General features: G+C 36.5%; 1 protein-coding gene across 25 annotated transcripts in view; it reads right to left on the reverse strand.

Annotated features, from left to right (window-relative positions):
• PCM1 (pericentriolar material 1) overlaps positions 1–26816 on the reverse strand; it is a 99259-nt gene that overhangs the window by 43537 nt on the left and 28906 nt on the right. For 17 of the 25 annotated variants that reach the window (XM_036250304.1, XM_036250320.1, XM_036250321.1 and 14 more), the window contains 14 exons: positions 23834–24032; positions 22760–22933; positions 22048–22205; positions 21687–21931; positions 17525–17679; positions 17260–17389; positions 15928–16068; positions 14533–14723; positions 12833–13036; positions 10980–11199; positions 10728–10873; positions 10031–10221; positions 7456–7627; positions 4083–4438 (listed from right to left, as the gene is read on the reverse strand). In XM_036250304.1, coding sequence (XP_036106197.1) covers positions 4083–4438; positions 7456–7627; positions 10031–10221; positions 10728–10873; positions 10980–11199; positions 12833–13036; positions 14533–14723; positions 15928–16068; positions 17260–17389; positions 17525–17679; positions 21687–21931; positions 22048–22205; positions 22760–22933; positions 23834–24032 — 2682 coding nt within the window. The remainder of the gene's footprint in view (positions 1–4082; positions 4439–7455; positions 7628–10030; positions 10222–10727; positions 10874–10979; positions 11200–12832; positions 13037–14532; positions 14724–15927; positions 16069–17259; positions 17390–17524; positions 17680–21686; positions 21932–22047; positions 22206–22759; positions 22934–23833; positions 24033–26816) is intronic. The other 8 variants (XM_036250319.1, XM_036250318.1, XM_036250313.1 and 5 more) reach the window with 1 other exon arrangement.

Genomic DNA, 26816 nt, shown 5'->3' on the forward strand with positions numbered 1-26816 from the left:
AGCTGCTAGGTAGCTTTACTGGAGTCATGCTGACAGTGAAAGTATGTTCTGGCTAGCAAGTTGTCTGTCAGTCTCCCACTGAGACAGTAAGAGGAAGCTTCTCTACTCTTCAGTCTCCTCAGCTTCAAAGACAAGCTTCAGGGTAGGGAAGATGCCAGCTACATTTTCAATGACACTCTTTACCATTAGTACCTTGAAGTGGCAAAGGACTGCTACTCTTTGGAGGGAGGTGCCAGGAACAGAAAGAGTTGCATGGATTTCTCCAACCAAGTTTTTTCTAAGAACCACACAGCTCTGATGTTTGCCCTAGACACACTCTGAAAGAGCCAGCAGAACTTCATTAAAGCCTTGCTGTTTACATCCTCCAGATCCTAGCAGCTACTCTGCCAATGACAAGTTCCCAATACACCGTCAATTTATTCTCTGTGATATCCTACCTGGAGACAACCTTACCTTTCTATTTCTAAAGCCATTTTTCCAGTTAGGAATTCACCATCTCATATTTAGGTTCCTGGTTTCTTCACTGGTCTCTCAGACTGAAGTCTAGCCACACTCATTCATTCTGCTCAAAATTTACAGGAAAAAGAGCTCTCTGCTATTTTTGCCCTTCACATAAAACAGCTCCAGCAATGAAGGGTATGACTGCTAAAAGCAATATGCAAAATGATACAACTGGTAGAACTATTATTCACTTAATTAACAGTCAACACAGCTCTGAAGAAATATTTATTCTAACATGAAAATTTATATAAATGAAATTAAGTTTCTAACAACTGTTACTGAATAATGTGAAAAATGCTAAATAAATTCTAATAAAAATTAAAATATACATTATGTGGTATACACAAAATTCTCTTTGGGTAGCCCCAGTAGGCACTTCAAAGACAAACTTACCCTCCAAACAGCTGAAATTGTGAAAAGAAGTATGCTATAACTCAAATGCTATAAAAAGATTAAAAAAACAAAACAAAAAAACCTCTGGTGTTCTGAGTCCCAAATTAAAAACCTCAAGGGCTAGATTTCCAAAGCTAAAGTACTAGTGGGATTAAATTATTTCTCTCTTGAGCACTTTAATAGTAATCCTCCAGGGAGAACAGGAGACTTAACGAAAGTTAATACTACTTCAGAGTAACGCTGGCTAAGCCAGCCAAAACAACACGATGTTCCTTACTGTAAGGGCATTATCCCCTATCCCACTTCATCACTCCTTCCCTTACACTCATTCTGCTTTCTTTTTCTCAGCATGAGTGGCTGACACAACTAGAAAAAACACTTCTAGTTGTGTCCATTATAGGGAAACAGATCAGCCACGGCACCTGGGGACGCTGCATGAACCCACATAAGCCACATAGGTAACTACTGAACTGCAGTGGACTCTAAGCCTTGGCGGAAGGCCTCATAATAATCCTCTTGGAATATGGAACACAAAAACATGGGAGGCTTGTGAGAAGCTGCTATGTAACAATTTTCACTCATCTCCCCCTTTCTCCTAAAAAGCTGTCATGAGAGTTTTTCACCTTCTCCCTGATTCTGATGACATGAGACCTGTCTGTCTCACCCCACAAACACAACTCCATTCTACATCATAGCATTGGCTCCTCAGCAATAGGTGTCCACCACTCATGGATGCGATACTTGTCATCTAGCCCCTTTTGTTTCAGTGTTGCCCTTGCGGTGTGTGGAATAAAGGACACAGGGAACTGGTACCTTTAGCTACTTTTCCTTTCTCTATTTATGTAAGTAATCTAAATCTAAATAGGGCTGTTTCTTTACTGGCCACATTTGTTAGGCCTTGCCGTGCCTAATATTTAACAACTATTTCATCTCAACCTTCATTAGTGAGTCATAGGAAGGTAAGTAATGAGAAGATTCAGGTATGGGCAGAACCCAGAAGTCAGTACATTCACAATTATAGCCAATTTTAATCCAAGAAAAAATTAGGAAGATCTAGAATATATGCTCCTAATCTCTCTAATAATATCAAGAGAGGAAATGGGCCTGGTAGACTGTAGCCTAATTGTGGGTCTGGTAACCAAATTATTGGTCTGATAACTGACACATCCAGCAAGGCAAGAATTCATGTTCAACTCTTAAAGTCTGAATGTGAACTGAAGTTTAAAAGATGATCATCACATAATTTGTAAAATCTTACTTCACATATAGTAACATGTATCTTTACTATATAAAGACGTTGTAAAGATTAAAATACATTATTAACACAGGAAACAAAGTTAAACGAAGATTTAGCATGCCATTACTTTGTCTGTCAACACATGCAAAAAACATCCGCCCACAATTTGGTCCAGTAAATTTGGAAGAGTACAACTGTCTATACTACATCTCTCAAGACAGTAACCAAGTCCCACTACACTGGTCTATTTGTCATCTCCTACTTCCTTCCCCGGTTCTTCTCATCTCTCCTTCCAGCTCTGTCCTGATTCCATACTTTTCTTGCTGTAATTTGGAATGTTTTCTGATCCTCTCTCCATCCACTCTACCTCCATTACCACTTCCTTTATGACAAAGTAAACACTCTTTTTATCTAAGAAAAGGTGGCTACTTCTATGCCATCAAGAGAACAAAAGCAACATAAATTAGAGGTCTTACTCAGTGCTTCTCAGACTTTATGTGCATCTATTCATATTAAAACATCTAAATCTTGCTAAAATGCATACTGAAAAACAAAGCATATCCATTCAATTGGTTTCAGATGGGGCTCAGGAGTGCATTTCTAATAAGCTACTGGATGATGCCAATGCTGCTTGACCATGGCTTACATTTTGAATACCAAGGATTTAGCTGACTAATCTGATTTTGTTACATACTAGTTTGTTGAGCTATTAAGTCTTTTATTTTTGTGTAGGTGCCTTATAGATGGGTCCTGAATGTCTGTTGACCAAGTGTGAATGTATGTTTTTGGCAGGTATTTTATACACTTAAATATGAGGATGTTAATCTTTGCCTTGAAGTAAAAAAGCTGCACTGCATATATAAAAGCATAACAGCTCAGAATAAAGGAATTTCAAATATACAAATATACCAATATTTCAAGGGTTAGGCAGATATGACCATAAGTTGCCTAAGGGTCCTCTAAGACCCAGATATTCAAAGTACAGTCCACTGACCGACCAATACTGGCAATACATGGGAGCTCATTAGAAATGCAGACTTTCAGGTCCCTCCCCAGACCTAGTACTGGCCTTCATTAAATTCTTTAAAAATCATAGAAAAATGTTTAAAATCACAGAAAAATAATTTTAAAGTGGCACATAGTTAACAGAGAACTTTTATATGATACTCAATGACAAGATGTGTGTTAATGTTATACCTTATTACCTAAGGTTCAGGAAGACTAAGAGCAAACTTGTTTTAAAAGCACTTTCATTTATATGATATTCGAAGGCTGCAATGTAGTGAGAAGCCCACTTTAAATTAATCAAATCAAGGACCTAACCAGAAGTCATGACAAAGCGCTGAATGTAGGACAAGATGTAATATTATAAGATAATAGTAAAACTTAGGCTTTAACTGTTTTTAAGTAACCTATAAGATTAGGGAACAAATCTTGTAAGTTCACAGTAACCACATATATAAGAAATATAAGCCCTGGCCAGTCTGGCTCAGCGGTTAGAGCGTCGGCCTGCGGTCCGGAGAGACCCGGGTTCGGTTCCCGCTAAGGGCACGTACTTCGGTTGCAGTTTGTCCCCGGCCCTGGTTGGTCGTGCGGGTGGCAGCCACTCGATGTGTCCCTTCACATCGATGTTTCTCTCTCTCTCCCTCCCACTCTATCTGTACAAAAAATGGAAAAGTGTCCTCGGGTGAGGATTAAAAAAATAAAAAGAAATATAAAAGGCTCTAAGAAGCACAAAAGAATAAATGCAATGTTTTAAAATATCTACAATAATAAACCCCATTGATAAATTTTATTTTAAAAAATTATAAAGGTTAACTAAAGATGACTGTTCAAATATCTCTAGAACAGTGCCCACCCATCTAACCATACAAAATTAAATATGTCAACATGCCAAAGTCAAGTTACCAACATTTACACTGATCGCTATTCAACAAATTTAAATACTTACCAATATTTTTAATTCTGCTTTTCAGCTGAGTAGAATGCTTCTTCTTACTCTTTGACTTAGGAGTTTTGTCTTTAGATGCCAGGCTGGCCTGTGCAGATGCTTTTCTTGTCTTGAATGTTTTCGTTACTGTGGTTGGATCTACTGGATCAGGCATGCTGCTAAAGCTTTCTAATGACTCTTCATCAAAGTGGTGTCTTCTCCTGCTGGTATCTAATTGGCTTTTGCGATTACTATTTGTAGGTTTCTCTACAGACACAGCAAATCCAGTCTTGAGTGGTTTTTCTACTTCACCTTCATGGTCATATAACCACGGTGTCCTACTGTTTTCCACCTCCTCTGCGGGCTGCTTTTGATTCCTTATACCAATGAAAATGAGCTTTTAGCGGTTATCATGATAGATTTCTATGTTTATCCAAAACTCCAGATACAGTACTTAACTTAATAGTTTCCTAGATTTCAATAAATAAAATCGTCAACAGACTATACAAATATTTTCACAATAATATTCATTAACTATGTAAATATTCTATAGGCTAGTGCTCTAAATTATTAAATTTTAATATTGAAACCTTCTCACTAAACCATTTTCACTGGCAACAGTCCCAAACCGAAGACCTAGCATTCATAACAGAAAAGACTAGAAAAACAAACTCAAGGTGAGACATATAAGGAAAAAACAAAAACTTGGAAGAAGAGCTGAGGAAGCACTAAAGCAGAGGGTATGAAACATACATGGATCTCTGTCACCTAAAGCAGTTCAATTAGAACCAGAATTTGGTAAAAACAATGGCCATGCAACTACTAATTTATTTCTCCACACATTAAGTATAGTTTAGTTTTGTTGGTCAAGTGTCATTTTCAAATTTTACCTGCTAAACACTGACATCTCTTAATATTTTAAAAGGTATTCACTGGTCATCTAAATTTGAAAAGAACAGTCAAAATAAAGTTAAACAGGTCTGCAGGATTCCTCAGAACTCTTTTCTTTTACTGTTGAAAGTATTACAGATGTCCAAAGTACTTAGAAGGTAATATAGTGAGATGTCCAAAACCTTTTATCACAGAACCTGACATGGGCAAGTGTTCTAGTCATATGAAAGTAATTTGAGAGACACTGACTTACAGAGTTCAACTTAGGACAAAGGTTAGCAAACCTACAGTTTACAGGCCAAATTGAGCCTGCTGCCTGTTTTTTATATGGCCTAAGTGCTAAAATGATGTGTATATTCTTACATGGTTGAAAAAATACAATCAAAGGAGAAAAGTTTGTGACAAATTATATGAAATTCAAATTTCAACGCCCATAGTGTTATTAGAACACAGCCACTCATGTGTTTACACACTGTTTATGGCTACTTTTGTATAAAAATGGCAGAGATAAATGTGTATGTAAGGCATATTATGGCCTGCAATATTTACTTCTTAGTTCTTTACAGAAAACTTTTCTGACCCTGACTCAAGACTAAAATGTTCCATCTGACCTCTTGTTATCTCCAGCCATTCAATTCAAAGAACCAATACTAATTAAGATCTTGGGGAGGAGATGAGGTCTCATCTGAAGTAGGTCAAATATCTAAAACAGTATTAGATATCCATAGCCATCCTTTTTTACTATCAATTACATACAAAGTATGGATAATAATGAAGTAGGAACCTTCCAGTAGGTAACCTATTACACTAAAGCTTTGAAAAAAATGTTTATTTACTTGCAATGGTGATTCATTCAACCATTTATGAATGACAGCTGTATGCTAAATACTCTTAGGCTCTGATAGCAAAATACTTTTATAAAGCACCATGAGATTTAATAGAAAAAAAATGGTTAGTGCAGCCAAGAAAAAGTCAGAGAGGTAGGACTTCCAGGGGCATATTCAAAGTTAAATTCTATGAATTTTTGGTTAACCAAGTAAAAGAAAATCATAATTTAACAACTAAATAGTGTCAAATTACTAATTCAAAAGCCTGAGACATGTCCAATCCCATAATTAAAGGGAAAAGTAATGTGAATTATACATTTGTCAAGGGTTAAAAAAAAAAATCCAAAAAACAGAATCAGAGATATTCTCACAGACACATATTAGGCTTAGTTGACCTCTATTATTTATTTATTATTATTTTTTAAATCCTCACCTGAGAATATTTTTTCATGTATCTTCAGTAAAATTGGGAGGGAGGGAGGGAGGGACAGAGGGAGGGAGGGGGAGAGAGAGAGAAACATCGATGTGAGAGAGACACATCGACTGCCTCGCACACAACCCTGACCAGCACCATGCCCTTGACCGGGATCGAACCCGTGACTCTTTGGTCCGCAGGCTGACGCTCCAACTGCTGAGCCAAACCAGCCAGGGCAGACTTCTAATATTTCATCCTTCTAAAATTTTTCTGAAGTAAATAACAATAGAAAGGCTATAATTCTTTATTTTATTTTTAAATCCTCACCTGAGGACCCTTTTGCATTCATCTTCAAATAGAGTGGTAGGAAGATAGAGCAGGAGGGAGGGAGGAAGGAAGAGAAACATCAATGTGAGAGAGAGACATCGAGTGGCTGCCATCCATCCACACGACTTCTACCAGGGCCAGGGACAAACTGCAACCGAGGTATGTGCCCCTAGCGAGAACTGAACCTGGGACACTCTCTGGTCCACAGGCTGACGCTATAACCGCTGAGCCAAACAGACCAGGGCAAGGTTATAATATTTTTATCAGCTGGCTACCAAAATCACTTTATGGATTAATACAATCATTAAAAAATGTTGTTTAGCTATGAACATGTTTACAGAATGATTAACCTGACCCAATCCAACTCATGTTTGACCCTATTTAGTCAAAATTATACCTGGGATGATTATCATATTAAAAAATAAAAAATGTTGAGAAACAGAGAGAAATATATATATATAATTAATACCATATATCACTACAATTTTCTTGGCTACAGTTGTTTTTATAATCACACAGTACTCAACATTACACTTGGAGAGGCCTTAGGAACTCATTCTAATCAGAAGCTCTGAGTCAAATAAAGGTGCCATCACTTTAAAACAACTATCCGCTGGTGGTTAATACTATAGTTTTTAGTCCTAAATCAGTGAACTTAAAAACAGGTATCAAATCAAGGCTAAAAGACACTGTATGGGTAATGAATCTCACAGGACTCCCTGATCAAAACGAAAACTCCTCTTGTACCAGGGTTAGCAGAGGTGTTTTTTTGAGACATCTGACGAGATGTCAAAGTTTCATATTCCTACTACTAAGCCAAACAACCACAAATATCCTCCCTGTGTTTTCCAATTATATATAATAAGATGTAATCAAAAAAGAGATCAATGTCATCTATTAAGCACATAATGAATTATGTTCACAATCGAGTTACCTTTGTTTATCTGCTCCAACAGAAGAACTGCTTTCAAACGGTTTTGGAAAAGCCATATATTCTGTTTTCCCTGAAGAATTCTGGGCTAATGGTTGCTGTTGCTCAGTGGGTGTAGAAATATTCTGAGAAAAATCTCCACAATTAGAAGAAAATAAAGGGCTGAAATTCATACCTAATAAATAAAAATAACGGGTAAGACAATAAAGTACCTTTAGCCTTAATATAAATGAAGAGAGTTTAAGTAAATGTGCCATTCATATCCACCAAAATAAAAAATTGTTAATTAAAATAAACTAACATGCCCGCCCAGTGTGGCTCAGTAGTTGAGCATCAACCCTTGCACCAAGAGGTCGCCGGTTCAATTCCCAATCAGGGCACATGCCCAGGTTGTGGGCCACATCCCCAGTGGAGAGCATGCAGGAGGCAGCCAATCAATGTTCTCTCTCACTGACGTTTCTATTTCTCTCCCTCTCCCTTCCTCCCTCTCTAAAATCAATAAAAAACAATTTTTTTAATAAAAAAATAACACTTTTATTAAATCACTGTTTACAGTGCAGCCCACTATGTTTTCAGCATGAGTGATACAAAGATAAATAATGATCCCATCCCCTTAAAAGCTAAGCTGGAAATAACAGTACCTAACATGAAATTATTACAGGGTGTCAGACCCTACTTTAGGCTCCTCACATGATTTTGTTTAATGCTTAAAACAACACTATGAAATGGATATTCTATTCATTTTACAGGTGAGAAAATAGGCTTAGAGAACACAAGTCTAGTAAGTGGAAGAACAGGTTAGATGTCGGGTCTTCATGCAAAGCTTATGTTCTTTCCACTCTATTTTAATTGGGAAAGTAGATACTTAGCACCTAGTGCTGTACCAGAGATATTTGCTACTAATAACTTGAAGGAGAAAGGGATCAGGGAAGGTGTCAGAAAACTGAACTAGTTTTAGAATGAACAATCTCTGAACAGGGTTGGCACTGGCATGAAGCACATTACAGTAAAAAGAAACTGCACATGCAATTTCTTATATTACTTGTTATGTAAAAGCCTATATAAAAAAAAAATTTCCTGCCAATACTAATAGACAACCAAGAACTGAAGAGCTTGTTAAATGTTCTAATGCCATGGTTTCTATAATCCTGTTAGGAAAATATGCTGTAGCCCTGACTCGTTTGGCTCAGCAGTTAGAGCGACGGCCCGTGGACCAGAGTCTCAGGTTCGATTCCAGACAAGGGCACGTACCTCAGTTTCAGTTTGGTCCCCAGCCCTGGTTGGGTCATGAGGGAGATAACCAAACAATGTCTCTGTCTCATGCCAATGCTTCTTCCCCCCTCCCCTGTCTGAAGATGAATGGGAAAATATCCTTGAATAAGGACTTAAAAAAAAAAAAGAAAGAAAATATGCCAGAGTAGTTTTATTTATTTACATTTATATTCACAAAGCTTTCTAAATCTTTTCTCCTTCTATATATTTTCTGGCAATTATCTTCAATTCCTCTTCCTTCATGACTCACTTCATCTAACTGGTCACTTAACTTATTCTACCCTCCAGAATGTCTTTAAAATTACTCTTTTTTTTTTTAACCCCTACTACCAATGCTTTAGGTCAAGCTTTCATTCTTTCCCTAATATTACTGCAAATAGCCATCTACTTCCTAGTCACCAGTTATACTCTGTCCCTTCCCTGCTGTCATCCCTCAATACTGTCACCAGTGCTATCCTTCAACGGCCCCTCTCGTCTGCAACAGAAAGTCTAAGCTACTGTCCAGCTACATCAATTAGCTCTTATCCTGTCATGGCCCAAACACTAGCCATACTTAATGACCTCTAAATTCCCCATGATATAGTTTCACTGCTTTGTAACTCTAAGTAGTGCCACTGATATTCACTTTTTTAGCTTAAATAACACTTTTTTTCCCCTGGAAAAAATACATTTCCTGGTGATCTCTTACCCCAAGAAAAAGTAGGCCACTCACCTCATTTGTATCCACTGTACTGCACTAGGCATTTAAGAACTTTCTTAGCTTCCTCACTTGACTTTAACTTCCTTAAAAGGTTAGTCTTAGTCATCTTTGAATCCCAGTATTTATATAGTGTCTGGCACATAATGTGTGCAGAAAAAACATCTGAATAAAAGCCTAAGCTAAATAATATAAATGTAAGCCTACACAAAGCACCCACCTTTAGTCAAGTAGTGTATCTCCCTGCAGAAACATGAAGCTCCCTTACAAGAACATTGTTATTCATCTTTACTCTCTCAACGTTTTACACAGTGCCTGGTGGACAGTAGCCATTGGATATATTCGTTCCCTTTCTCCTTAATAAATAGTTGTTAAACAATTCAAAGATAAGACGTAGCAATCATTCATAATTGTTTGTTAACTTCATTCCATTAGCAACCATACTAACCTTAAGGTTTTACTATAAAGAATCAAAGTAGAAAAGTTTATAACTTTCTTTATAAATGTTTCCTACAACCCAAAAGAGACTGATAATATCCATTCAATAGACAAACAATTCTCAAATGCTTTGTTCTTATATATTTTCCCTTTAAGTTTTCAGTCACTTACCTGGTGCAAATGACGAAAAATTAGCAAACCCAGGTAGGTTAAACAGATTTACAGGCTGTGTTGGAAAACTGAAAGGACAAAATAAACTGGGAGAAGGAGGGTGTGATGCACTACTGCCTCTTTTCTTGCTCCCAGGTTTTTCTGGATGCTGATTTTGTTGGCACATAAGTTCATTTAGCATTTGTTTCAACCTATAAAAATTTAAGAAGTTGTAATTAAAAATAAGTTATATTAACATCTACTTACAGCACATTCAGGAAGAATAAATTGTAAGAAGTGATGCAACAACATGCAGAACAGGCTGACTTCTCTAATATTCAGTACAACAAATATCTGCTTGTCTTGCAGGCTTAATTCAATCTTACCCTCTGGATCATGAACTACACACTACACTTAGGACTTCTATTAGACAGTAAGTATAACTATATTTTTTCAAAGTTTGCAAAAATGAGGTAGAAGTTACACACCATATAATTCACCTAATATAAATGTGTAAAATTAAATACTATAAATTTTTAAAAACAAAAGTCCACTATATTAAAGGGGAACACTGGGCAAATCAGTATAAAATTCTCAGGTGACAGAATATTTGAGTATGTAATTTGGCTCATGTCCTTTTGACCCAGAAGATAACTATAATACCATTGCTCAGTTTTAGTACTTACTATAGTTTCAATACTTCTAAGAAACTGATTACCTTTGTACATTATTCTGTTGCCATGTTAGCTGAGTATAGCACTGGTTCAACTGGTGCATTATAAGGTGTACTTGAGGAGATGCAACGTTGCTGGGCATAACACTGTAAGGACCTGTGAGAAGAGTTTGAAGTAGACAAGACAGAGCCTATGGAAAGAAAACAAAAATTCGTAATATTTACTGATAACTTCAGAAAAATGTACATTGCTTCAAAAACAAGATAAAAATATTTTACTTTCATTGTAAACTTTACCTGTTGGTCTTGCATCAAAGTCTGACAAATACTAACACTAAAATCAAGTTGTTTCTTTAGCTGATTAATTTGTTCTTGCCACTGTTCTTTCTCTTCTACATATGAGAGTTCTGACACCCAACGAAGGTTTTCCTGACGTTGCATGCTGATATTCTGTTGTCTTGTCTTGGCTAGAGGACGATAATTTCCATCTGCTGAAAAAGGGCGCTTGTTCTTCCACCTAACACAAGATTTAAAGCATTAGATAACCATATATAATTTTTTGGTTTTTAGAATCTGGCAACAAACCAAAGACCAGAATTCTCCTTTTAAGTTCAAAGAACTCAAACAGCATGATAAATAAAGGGGGTAAAGATTCTAGGTTTTTGGCCTTATACAATTATCATTTTTATTCTTTTCCAGTTTTCCACATTTGTTTTACACAGAAGTATCCATATAATTCCGTATAGTGCAAAATGAAAATAATTATATCACAAGCATTTTTCCATTCTTCATGCTTTAAGCTTAACCACATTACAACATCAGGTGGAACTACTTCATCATCTTTTACTCAAGAAACATTTTTCACTGTTATAAGTAACAATGTAGGGAGTATCTTTGTTCACAGACATTTTTCACTATCTATAACTTTTAAATTTTTGCTGAACTCCCTCAATCAGGAGCAAAGGCCAAAGCTTATGAATCTTGATCCAGTTTAGCTGGGAAATATCTCAGCAATACTCTTGGTATAATTAAAAATATATTTGGTCCCTGGCTGGTGTGGCTCAGCAATTGGAGCATTGGCCTGCAGACCAGAGTCCTGGGTTCGGTTCCCGCTAGGGGCAATGTACCAAAAAAAAAAATTTGGAAAGGTGAAGAGATGAAGAAAAAAACAAAAACAAAAACGCATAGACATAGATAATAGCACGGTGATTACCAAAAGAAAGGGGGTTTGAGTGAGGTAGAAGGTATAGGGGGGATAAATGGTGATGGAAGGAGACTTGACATGGGGGCGGTGAACACACAATACAATATACAGATGATGCATTATAAAATTATAAACCTTTGGTCTTTGTCCCAGGTTTCAGGCAGAGCTCTCATAACTCATGGCATCCCCTGAGTATTCTTTGTTATTCATAAAGAGCCTCTTTCCACCATATCTCAGTTTATGTGGATCACTCTTGGCAGGCACTACATAGCTTCATGATGGGGTTTGATCGTCAGAAAACCCAGCCAGGTGATTAGAGTTAGAACTTTCAGCCCCATTCCCCAAACTCCAAAGACGGTAGGGGAGGGGCCAGAGATCAAGCTGAATCACACCTATGGCCAATGATTTAATCAACTGTGCTTGTGTAATGCCTCCATAAAACTGCTAAACAAGGCAGTGGTTACAAGAACTTCTGGGTTGGTGAACACATTGGAGTGCAAGGGTGGTGCACTGAAGGAAAGCTTAGAAGCTCTGCAACCCCAGCCCCAAACCTTGCCCTATGCGTCTCCTCTTCCATTTGGCTGTTTCTGAGTTGTATCCTTTACAATAAACCAATAAATGTAAGTGTTTTCCTGAGTTCTGTGAGTTGTTTTAGCAAATTACAAAACCTGGAGAAGATTTGTGGAAACCCCCAAATTAGTAGCCATGTCAGACAGAAGTGTGGGTTTGCTGGGGACTTGGGACTTACAACTGGCATCTGAAGTGACAGTAGTCTTGTGGGACTGAACCCCTTAACTTGTGGTCTGTTCTAACTCCAAGTAGTTAAGTGTCAAAATTGAATTATATAGTAGGACACCTCATTGCTTCAGGAAATCAAAGAATTGCTTGGTGTCAGAAAACCTGAGACTCTTCAAATCAAGCAAAAAATTAAAACAGTAAAACTAACCTATTTTTAGTTTCCTTTATACTGTAAGAGTTATGATTCACACTGTTAGGAGAATACATAGAAAAGTTATCATTGGAACTGGCATCTTGCTCCTCCTCTTCCTCCTCTTCATCTGTCCGAACAACTCCTTCAGAAAGGTAACCATCTTCATCTCCTTCTTCATCTAGTGCACACTGGGTAGAACCTCCCCAAGTTGCCATTGTTCTAGAGATCAAGAGAAAAAAACCCAACAGATCACTCTGGAGATGAGCTAAACACTTTATCACCCACTAAGTGCCAGACACTGTACCAAATATATATGTACATGTGCGTATGTGTATACAAAATTTCATTTAATCTTAGTAACTACGAGATGGATAGTACTCCCCCTACTGCTGTTATATAAAATATATTTACTCTGCCTTCCACAAAACAAGTCTTCAAGAAAATTAAAACAGACCATATACCCTGGAATTTTCTTCCTAAACTAATTCTCATCTTTCCTTTCCTTGAGTAACAATTTTCTAGATCAGAGCCGTCCAATACCACTCTCTGCAATAGTAGTGACGATCTTTATCTGTGCGATCTTTATCTGGTAGCCGCTGGGTACATGTGACCAGTGAACACTTAAAACATGGCTGGTGTGCCCTGGCCGGTTTGGCTCAGCGGTTAGAGCATCGGCCTGCGGTCCGGAGGGACCTGGGTTCGGTTCCCGTTAAGGGCGCGTACCTCGGTTGCGGTTTGGCCCCGGCCCTGGTTGGTTGTGCGGGTTGCAGCCACTCGATGTGTCCCTTTCACATCGATGTTTCTCTCTCTCTCTCTCCTTCTCTCTCCCTCCCGCTCTATCTGAACAAAAAGTGGAAAAATGTCCTCGGGTGAGGATGATAAAAAAAATAAAAATAAAAAAATAAAAAATATGGCTGGTGTGATTGAGAAAATAAATTTTAATTTTATATAATTTTAACTTAGTTACCTCTATCTAGTGATTGCCATATTGGAAAGCACAATTCCAGACCCTATGTTCTCAAAGCTACATGCTTAACAAAACTATCTAAAGAACTTTAAGTATAAACGTGTGGTACTCAGAATAAAATAGAACACTGCAGATGTAGTTTGATCACTAAATATATATGGGTAGTACTCCAAGAACAGGAAAAGCTCTTCTAAGAGGAAGAAGAGTGAGGTTTGGTGCAATGTCCCAGAAATGTCATCTGAAAGTATCAAAATGTAAAGCCACAACAGATTTAAATCCCAAAATTTTAGATCTGAATACTATTATATAAATAAGTAATTAACTGATCTTACAGACGACCAAGCCTTTTAGAAAACATTTTAAAATCCCTAGAAACCTTACAGATAGCAGATGCTCGATTTAAGTTACAAAGGTGCTTATTTCTGGCCTGACAGAATAGCACTACAAAGTATTAAGCACTTTCCTTTCATAATCAGAAAACTTGAAAAAGAAAATAAGGGTCATACACTCAAATCTATAGCACTATTTGATCAAGTGTCTTACTAACTTAAAAAAGAAAGTTGATGCTATGAGAAGTTTGAACAAAAAGTAGTTCAATTTAGTGAAACTGAGGCACAAAAGTGATGCTTAAATACTACCCTCACTGCCACAGCAGATTTGTGCTGTGATGTAGAAGGAAACCAAGGCTGCCTATCCTATAGGCCTAAAGTGGGTGATGTTAAAAAAATAATTTAAACAACTCTCTTACTTGTCTGTTCTACTTTGTTGAGGAGTACACAGGTTCTCAGATCCATCACTTCTCAATGAAACAGCCACTGGAGATGCAGTTTCGGCTAGACCTTGCCTTCTCTGATGTTCAGCCATCAGAGCTTCAAGCTGCTTTCTTCTCTGTCGCAGCTCTTCCCTTAAAATTTCATGTCTTCGCATTTCTGACCACAGCTATTAATTTTAAAAATTAGAGTGAAGTTAGTGTTAAGTATTTAGATTTGTTTTCTGCATAAAGGACAACAGGTTAACGATACTACTGTCAATACCAACAAATATTTCTATTCCCACTCTAGTCTCTTTACACTAAAATATTCAAAGGTTAAAATATTTTAATGATAAATAAGAAAAAATTAGGCAATCATTAATTCTTAAAGAACGTAAGTAGCACCAAATATACTTTATCAACTATTTAGAGAAAGTTATGTTTCCTACAAATCATATATAAATACAATACCAAAGGACAGGTCTTTCTAACTGAAATGGTTACTATGTGCTGCAACTACCCTGTACATATAATTCTACCAAATATTTGCTAATAAAAATCAAGACTATTTTGAAGAGATCTGAACTTAATTACTTTTTGAAAATAATTATTTCTTCCCCAAACTAAAAGACACAAAACAGGCTACATTTAAATATTTTTCTTTATTAATTTTAGAGAGAGGAAAGGAGAGAGAAACACTGATGAGAGAGAACATCGATTGGTTGCTTCTTCCATGCCCCACTGGGAATTGGGCCCACAACCTGGGCTTGTGCCCTGACTGGGAATCGAACTGGCGACCTCTTGGTGCATGGGTTGATGCTCAAACAGTGAACCACATCGGTCAGGCACAGGCTACATTTAAAAACATGTTTCAGAGCCCTGGCCAGTTTGGCTCAGCGTTAGAGCGTCGGCCTGCGGACCAGAGAGGCCTGGGTTCGGTTCCTGCCAGGGGCATGTACCTTGGTTGCAGTTTGTTCCCAGTCCTGGTTGGGGTTGTGTGGGTGGCAGCCACTTGATGTGTCTCTCTCACATGGATGTTTCTCTTTCTCTCTTACTTCTCTCCCTCCCGCTCTATCTGAAAATAAAAATGTAAAAATGTCCTTGGGTGAGGATAAAAAATAAAATAAAAATAAAAACATGTTTCACAGATATTCCATTTCCTTCTTAAGATGTGACTTATACAGCATGGGAAAAATAGGCAATAATACTATAATAACTATGTATGGTTTCCGGTGGTACTAGACTGATCAGGGTGATTGATCAGTTCATAAGGAATATAAATTTCGTGCACCTGAAACTAATATAATATTTTATGTCATTTGCAACTGAAAAGTAAATTTTAAAAAAGATGTGACTTAAGACTCAAGAACAACAGGGAGCAATATACAATACCTCATTATCTACTACTGAAGAATCTTCAGGCTCAAAAACAGATTTGCTTGCATTGGTTTCATTTTCATTAATAGTTGGGGTTGAAGTAACAGCTGGCATATATTTTTTTGTGGGACAATTACCTGTACTACTAGTTGACACCTAAAAAAAGGATTAGTAAAAATTATGAGGAATTAAAGCAATTATGTAAATTTCATAAAAGTAGTTATTTTACTAGTGGTCTAGTAACATATTTACTTTGGTATGACCAGACCTCAACTGCTATCATGATTCAAAGAAAATCTGACATAATAAAAAGATGAAAACACAGACTAAAGTTGATGACTAACCAATCTTTAGAAACAAGAAAGACAAGAAGGATAAAATGTTACTGTGGAAAATTTCATATACTCAACCCAACTCAGGAATGTATTCCTCTGGACATTGTTTAGATTGGGGACAAGGAAGAAAGGATTAAAGTGAAAAAGGTAATAGTCCAGAAAATAAAGTTTTATTAGAAATATCACTTGATGTGTTTCCCTTTCTTTGAAAATAAAACCTGACTGAAGAATAAACCTAACCAATAAATTTTAGGAAAGAAAAAGGAATCAGTATTCCCTTCCCCTCTGACATGGTCAAAGATTGTTCATTCTCTGTTCTATGCACAGGGTACTATTAATAAGCACAGGTACGAACAGTTAATATTCAAACTACAAATAAAATATTTTCATTTCCTTAGATAACTCATCATGGCTTAAGAGCTTTATTATATAATTTTAGGCCAGTAGAAGATGGGAATGCTAGTCCCTGAACTGCAAAGTTGAAACTAGATTTTTTTTTTTTGGTTAGCCCTCACCTGAGGATATTTTTCCATTTATTTTTTTAGGTAGAGTGAAAGGGGAAGAGAGAAAGAGAGTGAGCGAGCGAAATATCAATGTGAGAAAGACACATAGATTGGCTGCCTCCCGCACGACCTGGGCCAGGGATGGAAACTGCAACCAAGATACGTGCCCTTGACCAGGAACTGAACTCAAGACTGCGGGCCAATACTCTCACCACTGACTGAGCCAAAATGGCCAAGGCAAAACCAGAAAATTTTAAGTTATACTCAAGTTCTGAATCTCTAGCTAGCTAACCAAACAAGTCAAAGAATAAAAATAATCTGTCAATTCCCATGTGGTATCCTTCAGTGAAAATGTATATCCCTAGTCCAATTCACTAGTTCACCATTTTTATTAAATATAAAATTAACAGATATAAATCTATCATATCAGTACTAGAAAGAGTACTTTCAATTGACACTGGGTTTTAGACATCTTTTTTCAGAAAAATAAAAAGAGATTTCCTAATTACCTGTAGGTCAGGACATGCCTTTTGCAACGCTTGAATTTTCTCTTGAATCTTAATCAGTTTCTTTCTTTCTTCCTGTAATTGTTTGAGTTCTCTCTGTTGCTGCTGTAGTTTAGCCTCATAAAATTTCTCTCTAAAATTAAATCAATATTTGTGTACTCCAGTAAATCTGATAACATTAAGCATGATGTAATACAGTACCCCCAGCCAACTTTCTCTATAAGAGACACTACATTTTTATTAAATGAAGGCTATAAGCTTAACATACCTTGCCTTTTCATTTACTCCAGCATCTTTCTGTGTTTTATTGGCATTTCCTCTAGAGTTATTCACATTTTGTTTGGTGTCTTCTTCTGCTGGGTAGAAATCATCCAAATTTGAAGAACTGGCACAGATAACTCCTTGATCTGCTGCATCATCATCCTAAAACCACATCATTGTATTAAAATAATCTTGATATAGCCAATTCATGCCTAAGTAAATACCACTAGTCTATCAAAGTATCTAACAAAAATTTGAGAAATAGAGAAAGTAGTAATTTTTAGAGAACTCTGAAGTTCATCCTCTATCAATGGTAAGAAATAAAATATTAAAACTAAAAATAGTACATTTAAAATCTGAGTTGCCTCGCTCTGGCAGGTGTGGCTCAGTTGGTTGGGCATCGTCCCATGCACCCAAGGGTTTCGGGATTGATCCCCAGTAGGGGACATGCAAGAGGCTGCTGATCAATGTTTCTCTCTCACATAGCTGTTACTCTTTATCTCCCTTCCTCTCTCTCTAAACATCAATAATAATAATAAAAAGTTTTTTTTAAAACTGAGCTGCCTGTTATCTAGTAATAACAAATATTAAGTTGCTTTTTCTTATTTTGACCAAAAACAGAGCTATCAAAGAAAAAAAACATGGAGATAAAAAATATACTACTATTGGAGCTGGGAACTCTTCATATTAGATAATTTTTCTTAAGATTTAACTTTTACATTAATAATTTGAAATAATGTCCACTGTAATTTGGTTACATAAAATTTTCCATTTCCTGTCTTTAGTCTCTCAAACAAGTACCAATGGCTCACAATACACAAACTAGTAAGAATACACCATTTCAAATCTGTAATGACTCACTGGAAATACAACTAAAGTTCCTATCTTCCAAACAGTAGATCCTTATCTTTTATTGAAATCAATGTAGTTAACAAAATGGGAGGTATGGGTAAATTATTGCATTTTCTTTAAAATATTTAACTCTATACATTTTATATTAATCATGCTTTGTCGAAAGTCCTCAAATTAAAATTTTAACCTTTGGAAATATCATTCTAATAAAACCTTAAAAAGTTAGAGATAACTTTGTTATAAAATTGTCTAATCAATTTTAGGTTTATAGACAGTGTTATTCTGGTCTTTGCAATCTAAAAACTCGCCTAATTCATTACTAGTATGGAGAGGAAAATTAGAAAGTAACTGGATTGAGACTCAAGAATAGAGAAGCTAGATCATAAGGTATTTTCTCATAATAAAAAGTAAAAAATTAAAGTATGAGGAAAGATATTAAACACGGCATGATGTTTCAGATGGTAGTATGAAGGTCCCTGAATAACTGAAAAGATGTTAACTCCAACACTATAATAAATTCACTGACCAAAGAATTCTTGTATTGACACACATTGCATCAAACTAAGGAACTAAAAGAGATAGACCATCTGGAGACTTCTAAAACACATATGATTTCATAAGGGCCATGTAAGTTGTCCAACCTAACCTAATCAAGAAAAGTGGTCACAACTATGTAACTGTGCAGACCTTCTCCTGAGTCTCTTAAAAAAATATATATAAGATATTAAGAACACAAAGACTACCCTTACATAAAATAAATAAAACTCAATCATTTTTTCTTTCTTTTTTTTTTAGAGAGAGAGAGACGAAGGGAGAGGGAGAGAAACAGATGTGAGAAAGAAGCACTGATACTGATCAGATGCCTTATGTACACATCCCAACTGGGGATCAAAGCCGAACCTGGGTATGTGCCCTGACCGGAATTGAACCAGTGACATTTCAGTGCATGGGACGATGCTCTATTGACTGAGCCACACCACCAAAGCCAATCATTTATTTCAAATGCTCTCTTTCAGAAGGAGACCCCTTAGTCCCTCTGGGCTGCAGTTCCCTCATTTAGCATATATATTTTAGGTCTTAGGAACTCCCTAAGGCAAAACATCTCCATTCAACATAAGCCTGAAATTAAGCTAATTCATCTATAAGCCACCAAGTTATTTATCATTTCCAATCACTTATTCCCACTTTGGGTAGTACATCTGAAGAAAGGAATCTTAACAACAACAACAACAAAAAGAGAAAGTAATTAACAAATACAATGATATTCAAGATAGCACAAACTATTATTGTTATTTGCTTTAGAAGCTGTTTTAATTTTTTCAAATGGTAATACTGTCATATAATCAAAGTTCAAAAAGTAAAAAAGACATTTAGAAAAGAATCTTTTCCATCCCTGTCCCCTAAGGACTCCATTCTCCATAGGTAATCAATGTTATCAGTTTATGTATCCTACACATAATTTGAATACATAAGCAAAAATATATACGTGTGTGTATATACACACTTATATGTGTTTGTATAAACCTGTTTATACAAAAGCCCTTTCTATAGTAGGAAAAATCTTGGAAAAAGCCAAAACCAATTCCAGTAATGGTTAAACCAGCTCTAGTACACAATATAATAAAATGTAATCCAGAGTACAGGAAAATGGACGCATACACCACTGCTTAGATATTAATACAGTAATTTTGGAGAGCAGTTAAGCAGTGTCCATTAAAATTAAAATGTGCATAAACTCTAACATAGCAATTCCACTTCTTCTTATATGCTCTTGAAAAACATAAATGCAGCCCTGGCCAGGTCGTTCAGTTGATTGGAGCAATGGCCCATATACCAAAAAGGTTGCAGGTTTGATCCCCAGTGGAGCGCACATGGGAGGCAGCTGATCAATGTTTCTATCTCATATCAAGTTTCTCTCTTTCTCTCCTCCCTTCCTCTCTCTCAAATCTATAACGATATATCCTCGGGTGAAGATTAAACAAACACACAAATGCACAGAGGTTTGTGCAAGAATGTTCACTGGAATATTACAAGTTAATGAAAAATTGGAAACAACAAAAGTGTGTAATAAAAGCAGGATGTCAGATTAACTAAATTAATGTCTGTTAATAATGCAGAAAACTATTGCAGCTAATAAGACCTGTATTTAATATATATCACAAACATACACATACAGTATGATTTATAATGTCTTTTCTATAATTCATAGTTATTTATCTATAATTATACGGAACTCTATATATAAATATGAGAAGTTCTCCAAGACATTGTGGAGTGGAGAAAAAAAATGATAAGCTGTAAAATAATACGTATGGAGAATCTAAAAAACCAAATAAATGAACAAATAAAACAGAAACAAACTCAGAGATACAGAGAACTGGTAAGTCACCAGATGGGAGGGGAGGTTGGGTCATGGGTGAAAAAGGTAAGAGTGATTAAGAAGTGCAGACTGGCCCTACCTGGTTTGGCTTAGCAGTTAGAGTGTCAGCCCATGGACTGAAGGGTCACAGGTTTGATTCCAGGTCAAGGGCACGTACCTGGGTTGTACGTTCAATCCCCGGGGCCATGCAGGAGGCAACCAATGTGCCTCTCCCGCATTTATGTTCTCTCTCTCTCTCTCTCCCCCTCCCTTCCACTCTATCTAAAAGTCAATAGAAAAATATACTTGGGTGAGGATTAACAACAACAAAAAATAATAGTTTAAAAAATAAAGCTGTAAAAAAAGAAGTGCAGACTGGCAGTTACATAAAAAGTCACAAATATAAATAAATTACAGCATAGGAAATAGTCAATATTGTAATAATTATGTATTAGATGGGTATTAGACTTATCAAGGTGACTACTTCATAAAATATATAAATGTATACATACATATATAATCACTATGCTGTACACTTGAAACTAACATAGTATTATATTAACTGTAACTAAAAAAATAAATTTAAAAAATAAAGACTGGGGTCTCCATCAAAAAACAAACAACCTGTTTTGTAATTAGGTTATATTGTAACACAGCCATGCTCATTTGTTTACATATCATGTATGCTTGCTTTTGCATGGAGTAGTAGTTGTAACAGAGCCTGCATGGCCCACAAAGCCTAAAATATTTACTAACTCACCTTTAATAAAAATGTTTGCTCATCTCTGATATATAGCATGTAAAGTGCTAAGCATGTAAACCTGGTACACAGCAAGAACTCAATACCTAAACACGTACTGGTATAATTTTACCAATGTAATTATCAAAATACATAAAATTTACCTTATAAGACTGTACTGTTTGACAAGAAGTTTTTCAAAAACCAAGCAGTACTTACCTGCACCATAGCAACAAGATCTTGTAACTGCCTCAGTTTCTGTTTCGCAGCCATAAGTCTATTGATCTTCTGTTCAAACTCGGCATCTTCTGGAGCCTCATCAACCACACTGCTCCTATGACTAGATAATGAAGCTCCACTGGCTCCCTCCTCTTCTACTTCCTCCTCCTCCTCCTCATCATCATCATCTTCACCTTGTGTACCATGAATCCCCTGTTCTCCTTCTCTATTATATCGACAATCTGCTGAAAACAGGTATCACTGAAATTCATAATTTCATAAACTTAAGAGTACTAATGAAAGAAAATCCACTTCCCAAAAACAATATGGCAATGATTTCTGTGAATAGAGTCAAGCATACCTAAAGAAGGAGGCATGTTTAAAGCCCTTATGTTGGCAGCAGACCTGTTGTTAATTTCACAATTAGAATGAACTGATCTGCCATCTCTATTATTAGAAACACATTGTGCATTAGAATTACTATTTACTTCATTCCAGGTGGCAGCTACTTGTGGATTTCTAAAAGAAAGAAAACAGCATCAAGTTATTTAAGGTAAAAATAATAATAATAATCAAAGGTTTAGAACTTCTGATAAAGTAATTCCAAACTATGAATATCACTGGCTATTTCCACATTTAAATTCATACAATGAATAATTGGCTCTTGATTTTCATTAACTTCTGCTATTTAGAAATTTAAGAAACTAGCCTGGCCAGTGTGGCTCAGTGGATTGAGCATTATCCTATACACCGGGAGGTCACCAGTTCAATTCCCATTAGGGGGAGTGCAGGAGGCAGCCAATTGATGTTTCTATCCCTGTCTCCCTCTCCCTTCCTCTCAAATTCAAAAAAACATATGTTAAAAAAGAAAAAGAAATTTAAGAAACTATATTCAACACCCTCCTCCTTTTTTATATAGGGCAATAAAATTACACTCACCAAAACAGCAGACTTACCAGAGAAAGGTTTAAATAAAAGATAAATAGCACTCAACTGTGGTTTTTTGGCTCCATATTAAAAGTATTAAGTTAGGATAAACATGTTAGAAAAGCAAACTTGAAAAAGGTTGTTACCGAATGTTAGTAACAGGCTCAGAATTTTCACGCTCAGAATCATATTCTGACTCTTCAGTTTCTTCATCTTTTGTGTTTTCATTTACAGCATCTGTCATCATATCTGATGTTTGTTCATAATAATGAACTAATTCTCTTAGTTCATTCAATCTCTTTCGAACTTCATTTAACTTCCTGGTAAACAACATATACAGAAAATATTAATACCTATTTTAGCTAAGTAAAGCATGCGTTATTTTCATATAATAGCACCCAGCACAAACAAAATTTAAGTCTAGTCAAATATCCAGGGGGTATGACTGAATAATTTAATTTCAAGTACAACTTATTCAAAATCTCATTGCCTTATTTTCTTATATTGTGTTAGGGACAAAAGCATAAGAAAGTTTCAAGTATTCACTTTAAGCAGGTATTAATGTTAACAGCTTAAAACTCAATGTCAAAAATATTCCTAGATTTCTTAATATGTATCAAAAATGAAAAGTACAAAATACCCAATTTGAATACTAGCTCTTAGGCAAATCAGGCATGTAGGCATTACTAAGCATTTATAGATGGTTCCTGATTTACCTGTACATATAGAAATCTATAAAGTATGTAATATGTTTACCAAAAATGACAAGAAAGTTTAAGTTTTTATTAGTGCCAGGAAGTATGCCAATGCTTTTTAATCTTTAAAACACCTCTGTTGTAAACGAGCATATTTTTATCTGTATTTCACAGATGAAGAAACAGAGGCTAAATGAGGGTAAGTTACTTGTCCACAGTCATACAGCTTTGGGAGACACAATTTCAGAGCTATCTGACTCTAAAGCCTGGGTTCTAAACCATTTGCTTAGAGAAATCACTGTAGTTCAGCTGTTTCTAATTATTTGGAAACGGGAATATATTAGCTCACAGAAATTACCTGTAGTACAACATCACATAACTCTTAGAAAGCCCAAAGTTGCTAATATAACAGACCCCCTTCTACCACCATTTCACTTAAGAATGTTTATCACATTAAATAAACCCAGAATTTATCCCCATTATTCAATTCTAATGTATTTAATAATATTTGTAAAAGTGTTTTACTGGAGTTTTTCAGTTGGATTGAGATGGCCTTCATTTTCACTCTCATTCTGAGAAACCAGAGAAGCAGGGTAAGGAATTGATGATGTAAGGCTATTACATTCTCCATTGACAACTGGTGCTAAGCCTACAGGCGCAGAGGGAGCTGCAGTTGTACTTCTTTGATCCGCAGTCCTTTGTGGAGAGGCTGAAGAAGGTATAACTACCAAAAAAAAAAAAAAAAGTTACCAGAAACAAATATGGCATCAAATAACAATTATTCACAGTTTGTTTGGATATAGAAAAATAAAAAGTACAAGTCATTGCCCTGGCCAGTTTGGCTCAGCGATTAGAGCACCAATCCACAGACCAGATTCGCGGGTTCGATTCCAGTCAAGGGCATGTACCTCGGTTGTAGTTCGGTCCCCAGCACTGGGCAGGGTGCGCGCGGGAGGCAACCAATCAATGTGTCTCTCTCGCATCAGTGTTTCTTGATCTCTCTCTCCCTCCCACTCTATCTGAAGATAAATGGCAAAATATTCTGGGGTGAGAATTAAAAAAAAAAAATCATTAACGTCTTAAATTCTGCATAAATTTTAGAAACTTAAGGATATAATATCCAGTCTACTTATAAACAGGTCCCTCAACCAAACATAGTTACAACAAAAAGAACAAAGACAAAATGGAAATTGACAAGAACCATAATATTCTACCTTTAAAAAATAACTACAGTATTCCTTGTTAAAGCCCTTGATAAACTTGTTTCTAGGTTAAGTTAAACAAGGTCACTGTGTATTATGTGCAGTATATTGTCTACAAATCTTTACAAGGCAGCCCTAGCATAGTATGCCCTTAAGAGAGTTCTAAACCCATAGCTCAGAGGAAACTATATCTTGTTTCCAAGATGAAACTTTTCTTGTTCCAAAAGATAAAGCAATATTGTTAAAGTGACTATTATATCCATACCATGAAATACTACTTAGCAATAAAACATTCTAATTAATGATGTCTAATCCTTTGTAGTCCTTGAACTACTACATTTTAGTTACTTTTCTGTTCACACAGATCAGATAAAGAATATCTTACACCTTCAAGGGCAATAAATGAAGATTAAGAATTTTTTTTTTTTTAATCCTCACTCGAGGACATTTTTTCCATTTTTTGCACAGACAGAGTGGGAGGGAGAGAGAGGAAGAAAGAGAGAGGGAAACATCGATGTGAAAGGGACACATCGAGTGGCTGCCACCCACACGACCAACCAGGGCCGGGGACAAACTGCAACCGAGGTACATGCCCTTAGCGGGAACTGAACCCGGGTCTCTCCGGACAGCAGGCGGACGCTCTAACCGCTGAGCCTAACTGGCCAGGGCAAGATTAAGAATTTTTGCACTTCTCTATCTCCCACCAGTTGAGAACTATTGTCATTTATCTCTTTCTCACAGCAACAACCGTCATTATTGTTGCCTACATTATCAATTGCTGTTGCTGGTTCCCAGTAGTCTCTTCACTGGACTGTTCTACCTTCGCTGCTGCTTTGCAGTGTTTTCCAGTGGGAAGAAAATGACTTTTCGGCATCATCCGTAAGCAGAGTGTTACTTTCTTTATGTGAATAAAACTGATCACAAGGCCTTGAATACAACTTTCAAATTTTAAGGTTTCTTAGCTGTGTTAATCTGTTTAGGAAGGATAAGTGTTGGGATTAGATTATACTCTATAGTAGCAGACTAATAGAGGTCAGGGAAAAACAGTACGTTTCAGGGCAGAAACAGTCGAGTTCTTTTGGAGGTGACAAAGAGAGAGATGGATGAAGAACAAGAAAGAGGGACTCCAGAAATGATTCTATCCCTTGTTTTTTCTCCAAGAGAGCAGCTGGAATGCTGAAGAATAATGACCAGTTGAGCCTGACCCTACTGACTCCATTTCCAGTGCTAAAGCTCTTACTGTGTTTGGGTAGAAGGCAGGAACCAGGCCTGAGAAGATGAGGATAGCAAGTAAGAAACATTAACTGTATCGTAATTAGACAGAGGCAAGTAAAAACAACTGCAGAGTAGAAAAGATAGTTTCTATAGTATAACTAGGATGATTACTGCCTTTCCTATTACCAGACGACTATGTTTTTTTTTAAAGGATGTAAGTTATAGAATTCTGCACTAAACCATATGTAATATATAAAAGTTTTTTATATCTCGCTCTGGCCAGTTTGGCTCATCGGTTAGAGCGTTGGCCTGCAATCCAGAGAGACCCGGGTTCGGTTCCCGCTAAGGGCCTATACCTCGGTTGCAGTTTGTTCCCCGGCCCTGGTTGGGTCGTGTGAGTGGCAGCCACTGGATGTCGATGTTTCACGTCGATGTTTCTCTCTCTCTCTCCCTCCCACTCTATCTGAACAAAAAAATGGAAAAATGTCCTCGGGTGAGGATAAAAATAAATAAATAAAAGTTTTTATATCTCACTTTTGAGTATAAATACTTCCATAGTTTCTATATCAAAGTAGTCATTTGGATTAGTTTTACTTTAAGGGAAAACTTTGACTATGCTAATATGGCAGTAATATTATGTCCAAGCATCTAATTACCTTATACTTTTCCCTTATTTAAATCCTACCAATTTTTGCCCAGCCGGTGTGGCTCAATGGTTGAGCATCAACCCATGCAGCAAGAGGTCACCAGTTTGATTCCCAGTCAGGACACATGCCCAGGTTGTGGGCCCGATCCCCAGTGTGGGGCATGCAGGAGGCAGCCAATTGATGTTCTCTCTCATCGATGTTTCTATCTCTCTCTCCTCCTTCCTTCCTCTCTCTCCAAAAATTAATAAAGAAAAAAAATTTTTTTTAAAAACATTATACATCCTATCAATTTTCAAGGCCCAAACTTTATCCTTTCCCTTTTCTGAATCATAGCACAGTTGGCTTTTATCATACACTGCGTTGTTATGTAAAAGCTTTAAACATGCAAGTTCTATCTCCCCACAAAAAATTATAATTTTCTTGAGGAACTATGTATTCATTCAC

The sequence above is a fragment of the Molossus molossus genome, unplaced genomic scaffold, assembly GCF_014108415.1.
Source record: "Molossus molossus isolate mMolMol1 unplaced genomic scaffold, mMolMol1.p scaffold_m16_p_9, whole genome shotgun sequence".
In the NCBI taxonomy this organism is placed as follows: domain Eukaryota; kingdom Metazoa; phylum Chordata; class Mammalia; order Chiroptera; family Molossidae; genus Molossus; species Molossus molossus.